This window comes from Balearica regulorum, chromosome Z (genome assembly GCF_011004875.1).
Source record: "Balearica regulorum gibbericeps isolate bBalReg1 chromosome Z, bBalReg1.pri, whole genome shotgun sequence".
Lineage (NCBI taxonomy): Eukaryota > Metazoa > Chordata > Aves > Gruiformes > Gruidae > Balearica > Balearica regulorum.
In genome coordinates, this window is record NC_046220.1 from 51,616,284 (window position 1) to 51,628,454 (window position 12,171).

Consider the following 12,171-nt stretch of genomic DNA (forward strand, 5'->3'; position numbering starts at 1 on the left):
GCAAGCCGCAGGCCGGCTGGACGTAGGCAGCAAGAGGGAGCACGGCCTCCTGGAGGCAAGAGGCCTCGCCATGAGTTTCGGACGACGTGCCGCTCACCCCAAAGGCCGAACCGGCCAACCTCATCCTCCAGCTGACCCGAGGGGCCGGGCCGGTTCCAGGGCACCTCTCCGCCGCCCCGGCCCTGAGGCAGCGCTGGAGCCCGGCCGGCTCAGGGCCAAGGGGCGGCCGGGGCGCCACGCGAGCGACCGAGCGCGACAGGCGGGGGCGGGGCCTGCGATGCAAATGAGGGGGCGCGGTCATCGGAATGGTGGGGCGGCTGGCGGGGGGGAAAGGAGGTGGCGAGCGCAGCCCCGCACCGACAAGGCGGGGGGGCAGGCGGCGGAGCCGGGCCGGGCCGGGCCGAGCGGGGGCGGCCGGGAAAGTGCGAGGGGGCGGGGACCGCCGCCGGGCGGTGGGGAGCGGGACGGGGCGCGGCGGCCGCAGTCATCCCGGCGCGGCGGGCAGCGGAGCGGGAACATGGCGAGCGTAGGAAACGGCACGGAGGAGAGCGGCGGCGGCGAGGAGGTAACAGGAGGGAGACGGCGAGAGGGCTTCGGACGTGCGGGCGGCGGTCGGTCGTCCCCTGCCGGCGCAGAGGCGGGGGGGGAGCATGGGCAAGGGCTCGGCTCTGCCGGCATCCCGACCTCCCGCCTGCCCCACGCTGCTGCTGCGCTGGGGCCGGGCGGGCGGCCAGCCAGGCAGCCACCTCCTCCCGGGGCCGGCCCGGCCGCCGGCGGGGTGAGAAGCTGCCAGGAGTTGGGGAAAGTTGTCCAGGCGGCGGGGCCGCGGGCAGCCCCTCCTCGCCGCCCGCCTTTGTTTTTATTTCTCCTTTAAAAAAAAAAAAAAACTTTCTTTTTTTTTCTTTTTTTTTTCTTTTTTTTTTTTTTTGAAACCCATCTCTCCGTCAGAGCTGCGCTCCTCCGCTGCTCCCTGCGAGTTTTCTGCCCCGCCTCCCCGGTGCGCGTTTCTCCCGGCCGCGGGCGGGAGGCGCGGCCCCCCGGGCACCCCCCCCGACCCGGGCGGCGCAGGGCAGGTGTGCGGGCGGCACCGCTGCCTGCTGCGGGCTGGAAGTCCGGCGCAGCTGCGCCTCCCGGGGTTGTCGCCTGGCAGGGGCGGGCGGCACGGAAAGGCTCTTCTGCCCGGTGGTCGGGGAGGGTGCGGTTCCTCCTTCGTAGGACCCGCGGGTTGGGCCGGTTTTGTGGCTGGGAAGTGAAATGGGGCAGAACTGTAGTTGATGTAAGACGTATTATTGACTGGAGTTTATTATTTCCCTGTTGTTTTGATTAAAGGTCTTTTAAACAGCCCAAATGCAAATCCTTTAACCTGAGCTTTTAGACTTTGTTCGTGTCCTCTCAGTCCAGAAAAATGCAATAGCAGAATCGTTGATAGCACGTCTCGGAAAGTTGGTGGTAGTAAGGGATCTCCTAGGCTAGCTTTTGAGAAGGATACTGCAAAACTGAGGCAGTGCTAACTGGAAGGTGCTTTTAAACAGAGTAAATCACAGTCCTGGCATGCACATGTGACAATATTGACTTGATTTCTGACTCTGCAGTCAAATGAACAATTTTAGCATTGTGTACGTTCAGCAGCTTCAAAAAGATTGGTAAAGCATGCCTCTGGCCGAACTTTACTGAAGAAAACTTATGAATCATATGATTATGTAATAGTCGGGGGGGTGTGTGTTTTGGTGGGGTTTGTTCGTTTGTTTTAAAAACCTTGCTAGGATGAACTTTGAAAAAAAGCATGTAGCCAGTGCCCCATTTTTGAGGTGAGCCACTATTTCATACAACAGGGCAACTGATAAATGTATATGTAGGACTTGGTATGCTGTGTAGTTTGGTTGAATCCTCGTGTTTTGTATTTGGCAGTTGCAGAAGCCATGCTTGGAAGAGATGATAAAAACCAGCTTGTTCTTTTTCTCAGTTGGAAGGTGGGGATATACACTAGTCTGTATTTCAGAGTGTGCTATAGAAGTTGCTAATTACTAAGGTTATAGTGTGGAAGCATAATGTGAAGAGGATGTGAAATGCTTAAATCTCATTGTATACTAGAGTGAATCACTGCAAAATTATAGAATGATCTCTGTGGAGCTGAGTTTTGTTTCCGATATAAGGAGTATTACCAGTGAAAACACGTTATTAACAAACTCTTGCTGCTCTCAGTAAGGAAGTCAAAATTCACAGTTGTTAAAACAGGTATTTAGCAACTTAGTTGTAGCCCAGTTGCCCTGTGTGAACAATAGGGAAGAATATTCTTCACCAAGTTTGCTGTGAAGTGTCAATGCTTTATTAGAGGAAAAAAGCTGCCACACAAAGAAATAGAAAGGTAGGCATAAAAGCACCTTGAATAAGCTTTATTTGAGCAATAGTCTGCAAAAAATGCAAAGCTTTCTTCAGATGAGCTCAAAAGACCTTATGCTCTTTACAGAGATTTCTGCTTGATTCTCTGGAGTTTGAAACAGACCAGAATTGGTAATGGAGCAAGTGCTTGGATTTTTCCTGTGAGACTGCAGAGTTCAGGAAGGGAGGGCAGATGGTGACTTGATCTTGGGGAAGGTCACTGCTTCTGTAATAGACCTCTGTAGGGTGCCTTTGCCTACAGGTTCATCAGAATGTCTTTACTGATAAGCTAGATATGATTTCAGCACTTCATGCATGAGATGATAATGTTCCCCAACTTCAGTTTCCCAGCATCATACCCATTACAAACACTTAAAAAAACCCCAAAACTAAGACACTTAAAAACAACTGTCAGCTTTGCTCTTAAGAGCTGCATGCATCTTAATAGTGTTGTTTACATGGAACATGGCAGATGGGACCTCTGCTTCCTGATTTAGGTGTACATGCTTAGTACTATATCAACATAGCTTTTAGCATAGAATTTTGCTTTGCAGGGACTTCTGAGTACTACTTCATCCCAGAAACTTTGAAGAAGGATATGTTAAGCTAAACCTTGAAGTTATTTCCTCCTTAATAGGACATTGACCAGTAAGAACCCTGCTTCTCAAGTCCAAGCTTGAGGTAGCAGGTAGCTGTCCCTTCCTGTAGTCCCTGATGAATAAAATTTGTGGATTTCCTTATGTTTCTTGCAGCTCAAGGAAGTGCCAGATACCATGTTTATCTGTATTTAATTTTTTGGCTGATTTATTGCCTCATTGTCTTGCAGCTCTGGCTTTCCAGTGAGCATGGTGAGTAAGTGGTATGAAGTGTAAATAAGTTGTTGGGTTTTTTTCCCCAGCTAATGCAAACGTGGCAGGTGGGTGGGGTTTTGATTTTTTTTTTTTTGTTAAGAATCACCAACAGGAATTGGAGACCTAAGCCGAAGAGGGTGTGTTAATGAGCTAGTGTTATGGGTATGCTCATTTGGGAAAACAAATGGTTATTAAACTCAGAATTTTCCTGTGTACTGTTGCTTCCCAGGTGTTAGTGTTTGTGGTCATCCTCTACTAGGAAGCAGTCTCCTGGATGCTATGTGATCAGAGTGAAAATGCCGAATTGCGAACTCAGAACGTGATGTGCCATTGGCACTTAAACCTCTATATGGCACTGAATTCACCTACTAAAAGTACTCATACTAGTATACTTTTGGAGCAGGTTGCAAATGTAGGACAGATACGTTTAACTTTAAAGGTAAAATAGCACTCCTAGCCACTGCAGAGTCTTCAAGCAAAACTTTAATCCTTCTCCCCTCCCCACATGCACCACTGTCTAAAGACTACTTAAAATAGTGGGCCAGATCTGCTTCCCATTAAGTTCACTCTGTGCTGCCCTGGTTTTTCAAAGTCTTAAAGCCAGCTTAATTGGTTACTTGGGGATTCCCTATCCATTAAAAAAAAACAAACCCACCAAACCCAACCTTAGCCTTTGTGCGTGTGAGGGTTGTGGCCAGACAGAAGGGGTCATGATCAAGAAGTATCTAGATGCTAAAAAAAATGTCTTGTTTGGCCACAGTCAGTCAGACTAAGGATTATATACAGATCTGAAAGTGATTTGGTGCCCTTGCTGTGGTTAACTCTAAGGCTCGTATTAAGGACAGCTTGGCCAATTCAGCTAATCTGTGCCTCAGCCCTAAACTAACCTATTAAGGAAAATTTAGGTAATGAAGGTCTGGCTGTACTCTCTTGAACTGCCCAAGTAGGGACAAACACTGTATAGGCTGGTTTATCAGCCTGGACAGTTTATCTTCAGAGCTAATTTCAGAATGGAACCAGCATTGTCTTTAACTCAAAAGCTGTTTGGTACTGGTTAGTACTCTGTTTAAGTACTCAGGCTTTTCATCCACTGCCGCAGCAGCTGCTGCGCTTATGATCAAAGAACATGCTAGTGGTGCGCTTCTTTCCACCAGTAGTTTAATATAGTAATGTACTTTAGAATAAATACTATAGCTGTGCAGCACTGGCTGTTCTCTATCTCTCTCTCTCTCTCTCTCATGCTTATGCTGAAGACTCTTCACCAGTTTTGTTTGATAGTTCCAGCCTACAAGAAGTGTCTTGGAGATGACAAACGGTGGTAGCTGCACTCCCTCAGAGACTGAGAGACACTGGAAACAAGCCACTTCACCTTAAAAAGTGACAAATATCTTGGGAATGTGGGATTAGGAAGGGGTAGTGAGGGCACGTCCTCTCATGAAGGATGGTTGTTTTTAAAACATCCTAATCTGATTTGTATTGTTTTGTGTCTTTGAGAAGTAGATCTTGCACAACTGAAGAATGTAAAATTTGAACTCCTTGTGTCAGCTTATCCCAAAGGCTTGTGCTTTGGCATGTAGCTCATCTGTTTTTCCTGTTCCTGTTTTGGCCTGTCCTACTGTCAGAGCACACGTACATCTAAGATGAGGGGCAAGCTATTCCAGCAGCACAGATGGGAAAAGGACCACGGGAAAACTAAGCATGACTAGTAATTTCTTCTTTATTAAATAAAATCAGGTTGCAGTCTCTGCTTCTGAGGTTCTTTGTGAAATAAAGTTTTATTTGAAACATATGGGTGTACCTGTTGAGAGGTATTACTTTTCCTTGTGACCGACCACCTATTCAAGGTAAGTATATGTATTCCAATTTTATATTATCTATATTGTCTGATGGGGCTAATTTTTATTGTTCACATTTTTCAATTTCTTACTCGGCTTCCTAGGGCTGGCTTCACTCATCCGTTTGAGCCCCTTGGTTAACTGTGACCGAGTTTGAAAGCTGAGTAGATTAAAAAAAAAAAGTGTGGTTTAAGTCTTTATTGATTTCCTGGAGGGGAAGAGGAAGTGTATGTAACGTGTTCCAATTAAACTTTCTTATTTAATGTTCACTTTGGTTAATCAGTGTGCTGTTCCTCCTCAGAGTGAGGGATAAAAGATACAGGGCATATGGGAAAATGTGGTGTTACTGTAGAAAGCACCAGTTGCCTCTTAGGGAGGCAGAGCTGACAGATAAAGTTATGGGAGAGGTGAGTACCTATGAAATGAATTTGTTTGTTGTAATTTGCTTTTACTTCTCTCTTCTGTGGATTGTTTGGGGTTTTTATTTGGGGGGGTGAGGAAGGTGAGGTGGTGATATTTATTTTCTGTATAGATGGAAAAAAAGTAGAACAAAGAAGAAGAATTAGCCTCTTTCTTGAGGTTTTGGTTTTTCTTTGTATATTGAACTGCTGCTATTCTGTTGTGGAAAGCAGCATCTAATATCTTTTAATAAAGCCTGTACTCTGAGCAGTGAAAGTTACTCTCCTTACAGGTACAGCTGTCTTGGTAATTGTAGCTAAAAGCTTGCCATCCACTATGTGGAAAGACAGTTCTACTTCATACATGAAGGGGAATAGATTGCTTCTTGTAGTTCTATTAAATCCGTGCAAGAATTATGACTTTGTGGAAGCATGTTTGGTTCTGCAAATGTATGTTCTTCCTCTGTTGACGTTTTGGTGCCAGTATGCTTGGAAAAACCTCCTGACCTGATGGGCTTGTTGGAACTGCTAGAGGCCAATGACTTGGCTTGGATAGAGGTTCTTGTTTCTCTTGAAAGAGAAAAGGAACTTCATTGCTTCTTGGCAGACCATGCATTACATAGCAGCACAGACTAGGATAACTCAACGTGTGAGTAGGTGATAAACATGTATGATCTTCTGCCTCCTGTCTTGTTAAGTAAGTCTCTTACAGCTTACTGAACCTGAAGGACTTGCAGTAGCAAGGAAAGTTTCAAATAAGTAACAGGGCTTTCTCTTCCTCTGTGGCATCAGCACAGAAAGTGGAGATAAGATCATACTTGCTGGCAACAGGTTGGCAGCAATACAGCCTGACAGACCACATCTGTCAGGGCATCTGCTGTCTCTTCTGGATTAATAGAAACTATTATACTGGAGGGAGCAGAAATGGTGGATTGCTGCTCTCATTTTGAAAAGAGAGCAAAATCTTGCAGGTGGAGACCTGAGAATTGGCTTTTGGAGGTGGATCTGTGCTGCTGTTGACGTGTGTTCTGGTTAGAGCCTGCACGCGTCCAAGACCCTTGTGCCGTAGGCACAAGTCAGGTGTCTGCTTGGATAGTCAGAAATGTGAGAATTTGTGTGTGAGTTCTAAAAATTTCTTCTTCTGCTTTTCTAAGCACTCTCAGGTTCAAAAAACATTTCAGCTAAGTCAATAGTAAATATCACAGACCTGTGGATTTGTACCCAAACACGAGGTGCTTTATAAGCATGATATTCTCATCAAGCAAATGAAGATTTGCCTGTCATCTTATTCTGGACTAAGGAAGCCATGCTGTTACCACATAGCAAGGGAAGATAATGTAATACCTCAGACCTTAGTAGCAGTGATATTTTTTTGTTTTGGTGAATATATCATGCTTTTATTCCACTTCTCTTATGCATTTGCTGTGCAATAGAGCAATAAATAAACCTACAAGCTGGTGTTTGGTCATGCAGCACTGCTGATTTCTTCTCGTCCCAGAAGCCAGCATCAGGCGCACTTTTGCTCTTTAGAGATCCACTTATTGGAGGATGTACAAAGACAGTCATTGAAACAGAGAGGAGGTTTGGAGGACACCTGTTTCTGAAGGCAGTAATTTCTGTGTCTGGCACCAATTGACAGTGCTGGTTGTTCTAAGAAGTGTAGTGTTCTGTAAGTGAGTAGTAATACTTGGCTGTAACTAGTAGTAGGTGGACAGAAGAAATATTCCTATTAGATTTAGTTGAGAAAAGGGTGATTATCAAGGTAGAATATGTCACACTGGCTTTTATTTTTTTTACCATGGAATAATGGACTAGGAAGAAGATGTTTTATCCGGGTTCTCTCCCTTAGGAGTGCTGGTACCCAATCCATTGGGGCAGCTAGCTAAACTTGCTCGCTGTATCATGTTGGTGGGTTTTTGTTTTTTTTTCTTTTCTGTAAACTTAGTAAGTTTCCAGGGCTGGTGCAAATTAATTTTTTCATTTAATATTTTCATTTTTTTAAAAGAAATATGAATAGTAAATCACTGTTAAATGGCTACTCTGAGGTCCTGTGGCAAAAAATGAGCTTGCTGCTGAAAATACTGAGATGTAGAATTACAATTTGTGGCTTTGGTAAAGAGGCTTTTTAGATGAGGCAAGCTTACACAGATCATTAGAGTTCTTGTAGCTCTTGTAGAAGACACTGAAGAAACACGTCAAAACCCGAAATATTCCACATTCTCTACAAAACTTTCCCACTTTAATTTGGGGAGACAGTAATTTGTCATAAAAACAGTTACTACGACTCTTTTCAAAGTCATTATTTGTATGTGCTGTGAAGCTTAAGTGCTTTTTTACTTCTTTTTTAATAAACTGCAACATAGTGGAATACTTTATGAAGTGTATTTTGTTAGGGCCTTCCCAGCAAGAAAAATATTTTGAAAAGTAATGCAGTTAAGTGCATTAAGGGAGAACTGGGAGTGTTTGAGTCATTTTTTTCTAATTATTGTATTATTATATCCTTATATTTTTATCTTATGTTAATCATGTTAATTATTACGTTCTTGTCAAGGGAAGTGTGACAAGCATAGGAGCTAAACTTTGGAGACAAAGCAGTTTAGCTAAATTTAAGTGTGTGACTTGGACCAGAGGAAGAACTTTAAGGTAAGACTCAGTGGCTTAAATGTAGTATTAAAGAATATCTAAATCTGTGCCTTGTCCAGATGGAGAATCTTAGCATGAAAAACATGTGCAACTCTGGAAAATCCAGTTAAACATATCTGCCTGTGTACTGCTACTTGACACCACTGAAGTAGCTGGCTCTGTTAAGCTGCGTTCTACTGAGCTTAAGCAAAGTCTCTTTAAAACCTCGGGAAAGAGAGATTCAGCAGCAGCTCAGTGTCTGTGTCTTTTAATGTAATTTGGATTAAGGAGCTATATATGGCTATAGCTCCCTCTATCAGTGGAAAATACAGGGTAGCTCATGGCCAGTCACTTCTGGAAGATGCGATGGTTAGTCTGACACTTTGCCAAAGTGCCGTGACTTCTGCTAAATGTGAACTATGTAAATTCAAGTCATGCTGAGTAGAAGGGATAGCACAAGCTGTGTAGTTGAGTTTCAGAGTGAACACATTTCCCAGTAAGTGAGCACCACAGGAGTGTTAAGGTCCAAGTTAAAAGGAAAAAAAAATGTTATGGTGGGCTGTTTGGAAGTCCATTTTGCTTAGTTGCATGGTGGGATTTTTATCTCCATTTGAGTTAAGTGATATGTTCAGAGTGGGAGTGCAAAGCAAATGCAAGTTGTCCTAACTTTGTGCTTTTTTGTGAGCTGGAACCAGAAGTATAGAGTCATGCCAATGTCACACATCAGCTCCCAGGTAGGAGGATCCTCCTAGAAGTCAGGATCTGTATTTATTATCTTCTGCAGTTCAGAGCTCCACCGTGGAGGACTCCTAACTGCTTTCTGAATTAGTACTTGTTTTGAGTTTGTACATTGGAGCAGTCAAAAAGTGAGCTTGCAGCTTTAAGTAGCAACGTGCCTGAGCGAAGAGGAAAATGTTGGTGTCCCTAAGGGAAAGTATACAAGTAGTTACTGGAGAGACGGTACAGCTCTGTGTCCGTGGTGCCTTGCTTTTGGAGTTTCATCCTGAATCAACTAAGTTGTTCAGCTAACAGGTGTGTCATCAAAGGAACTGCATTGGCACAAGTGAAGGAGTGGTAAAAAAAAGCGTGGGTACTAGCGATTGGGTAGTAGGAAAGGGCTTGTGTGCTTTCTCTTAATGGTTTAAGAGTTGCGACTGTGGGATGTAGTTTGTGGTCCGTTTTAGCTAGTTTCTCTACAAAAAGCAACCCCGCTTGGCCAACGGGATTTCTGCAGTTGCCTTGAATTCCTGTCAGTGTTTGTCCTGGTGGAGCAGAGGAGACACACCTGATATCCCCGAAAGAGCTGACTTTTCCAGTGTTGTTAGTGTTTTGTATTGGTTTGGGTTTTGTGTTGTGTTTTCTTTTTTTAAACCCACATAATTTTCGTGGTGTGTGTTCGTTTGTGTTTGTGGAAGTCCCCTGCTGTTACAAGGACAGGTAGAGTGCAAGAAGGGGAAGCTGAGGTTACATCTTCTGATGGCAACACAGGATGTCCCGAAGCAAGCTTCTCTTGTCCTTGACTGAAGTCAAACACAAAGTGGGGTGTTTTTTTTGACTTTTGTGTTTGTTTTAGCTGTGGACTGTGCTGTAGGGGCAACAGAGCATGCAGTTTTATGCTGGGAAGGTAAGCTTCATATGAGTTTTACAGTTTGCATCTGTGTAGATCATGCTTTACAGTAGTAGTTGGTCTCCTTAGATTACATAGGTGAGTTCTGGAAACTACTGAACTTATGTTTTAGTAGTTGCAGAAATTGGCTTAAATTGTATCTTTCTTCTCTGAAATTTTGCCCTTTGGTAAATGTTTTTTGCATGGTCTGAAGAAGTAATTAAAAAGTCACGTGAGATTTCAAAAAGTTTTGCAACAACTTCTACAAATTAGGAAAAACCTTTTTATTATATAATGACCATGGGCTATAGTGAAAATGGATACAGATACCAGCAACAGGCAGAGATCAGTTGTGACATAAGTAGTTCTCTGGCAGCCTGCAATAATTGTGTGGCTGATAACATCTCCTTCCATAGAAGTACTCTTATGCCTTGTGTAACAGGTTTAGATTTTCTGGTTTTGTCTCTGTGGGTGCTGACAGGAGGAAGTGGTGTGCGGAGGTTCAGTGCTTTAGATTGCACCGTGTGATCATGTGGATTTCCTTTTGCACAGCGTGAGTCACGACGGCCAGTTCAATGTACACTTGCTGCGGTGCGGGCTTGGTGTCAAGGAACCAATGCTCTGATTGCCCGTGAGGCTGCAGAGCAAAGCACCAGAAGAGCATTATAACCCTCTCCGGAGGAGGAGGAGAGGGAGCATGTGTGCTTGAGCAGTTGCCTAGAGGCATTGACATACTGTTCCCTTACGTTTCTGGTAAAGTGACCCTTTGGGCAGAAGTGATGAATCTGGTGACAACTGTATATTTACTCTGTCCTTGTTATTACATTCCAGCTAGAACTTAGAAAGGCTATAAATTCCTCATTACATCAGTGAGCTGTACAGGGAGTGTGCAGGGGTGAGGGGTAGAAACTGCACTTTTCTGACAAGCTTCAATGCACAAGTAAATTGTAAGACTTCTATATGGGGAAATGCATGCTGCGTTCAGTGCATCTGTGTAGTCTATTTGGTGTCTGTCTTCTGAATCCTGCAGCTATCCTGCAGTGTCTGAGGAAATACCATGCTCTGTGTGGGAATAGACTGGATGAAGAATTAAAGTAGGGTGAGTCTTGACTGCAGAAGGAAAGTCATAGTCACTTGACACATTAACAAAACTTAAGGGAGACGTTAATAGGTTAACTCTTACTTTATGTTAATGAAATTTGAAGGCACATGTTGCTTGTGATTTTTTTTGGTGAGGGTTATTCTCATAACTTCAGATGAGAATGTGTTTTGTTTGTGCTTGCCTGTAAGTAGCCTAGGAAGAACTAACACTTTAGCTTACTGCCTGGTTAAGTCAAGATCTGATTCTGCTTAGTGTAATTTAATGTGACACTTGATCTGAATGTGACACTATATTTCTGTGTTAGCTGTTTGTCTCGCTTTTTCTGGTGGAAAGACAACAAACTCTTGAACATGTGTGTAAATCAGCTAGTAGTTTTTATACTAGTAATGAAGCTCAGTTGCTGTGTCCTTAAGAGGATGCTTTTCTGTTAATAAAAAAAATCTGAATGTTTCTAGGAGGTATGGAAGGTGGCCTGTGTCTGTCTTGCAATGGGGGAACAAACTGTGCTTTGAACAAAAGTCATTGCTTTAATCCTATGTTACAGGCACTTCTAACTGTACATAATGTTGGCTTCTAAAGCTCTGCTGTTTTGTTATTGCAGTTGGTACTGCTGGTGTATCAGAATATATCCATAGGGACTTTCAACTTCTGTAATGAGAACAACATTATCGTAAATAGCATTGTTGGAATTACTGTTACTGTAGCAAGACCACCTTTTAAGGGAAATGAACCATTTAAGAAAAATTGCTTAAATTGCTTTTCACTATAAAATAGAACTTTGTGGTGCTAAATATGCAGCAACTGCTTTTGTATTCTATGTAAATGAGTAACCAGCTGTATAGTCAAGAGGATATTTAACCTGTGGGAGACAAGGGTAGGTTAATACTCAAGATGCTCATATTAATGTCTCTTTCATATTTTTCTTTTTTTGACAATATCTTTAATATGAGGTAAACATCTTTTGTTCCCCAGATTAGGGTCATCTCTGAAAAGTATTAATATCAGTAGTTCCAAGGTGGTGACTCTATGATGAGACTTACTTAGGATTGTTGATTACATTGTAATTGGTAAGCATTCTGGAACACTGTCAAAATATCCCTCTAGGGGAACTGTAATTCATAAGAGGTGATGCTTTTGCCTGGTTAAATCTGTAGTAAGTGCATGGTGAACCCGTTACATAATTAGGATTTTTCCTGGTAGATTTAGAAATCTATGAAAGCAGTGAGCATCAAGCATTTTTATTTGAAATTGCCTAGTAAAGTTCAGGACAACACAATGTGCTCTTCCTCTTAGATATTTATATTTTACCCTTTTTCCTTCACTGTGAAATGATTTCCACTGTGTGTACTACTTTCTTATGCTGAGTCAAGACTGACAC

General features: G+C 43.3%; 1 protein-coding gene across 1 annotated transcript in view; it reads left to right on the forward strand.

Moving 5' to 3' along the window:
* The first annotated feature begins 422 nt into the window (after positions 1-422).
* Positions 423-12,171, forward strand: part of TTC39B (tetratricopeptide repeat domain 39B) — an 82,219-nt gene continuing 70,470 nt past the window's right edge. The window contains exon 1 of the mRNA XM_075739766.1: positions 423-565. Coding sequence (XP_075595881.1) covers positions 518-565 — 48 coding nt within the window. The 5' untranslated portion in view covers positions 423-517. The remainder of the gene's footprint in view (positions 566-12,171) is intronic.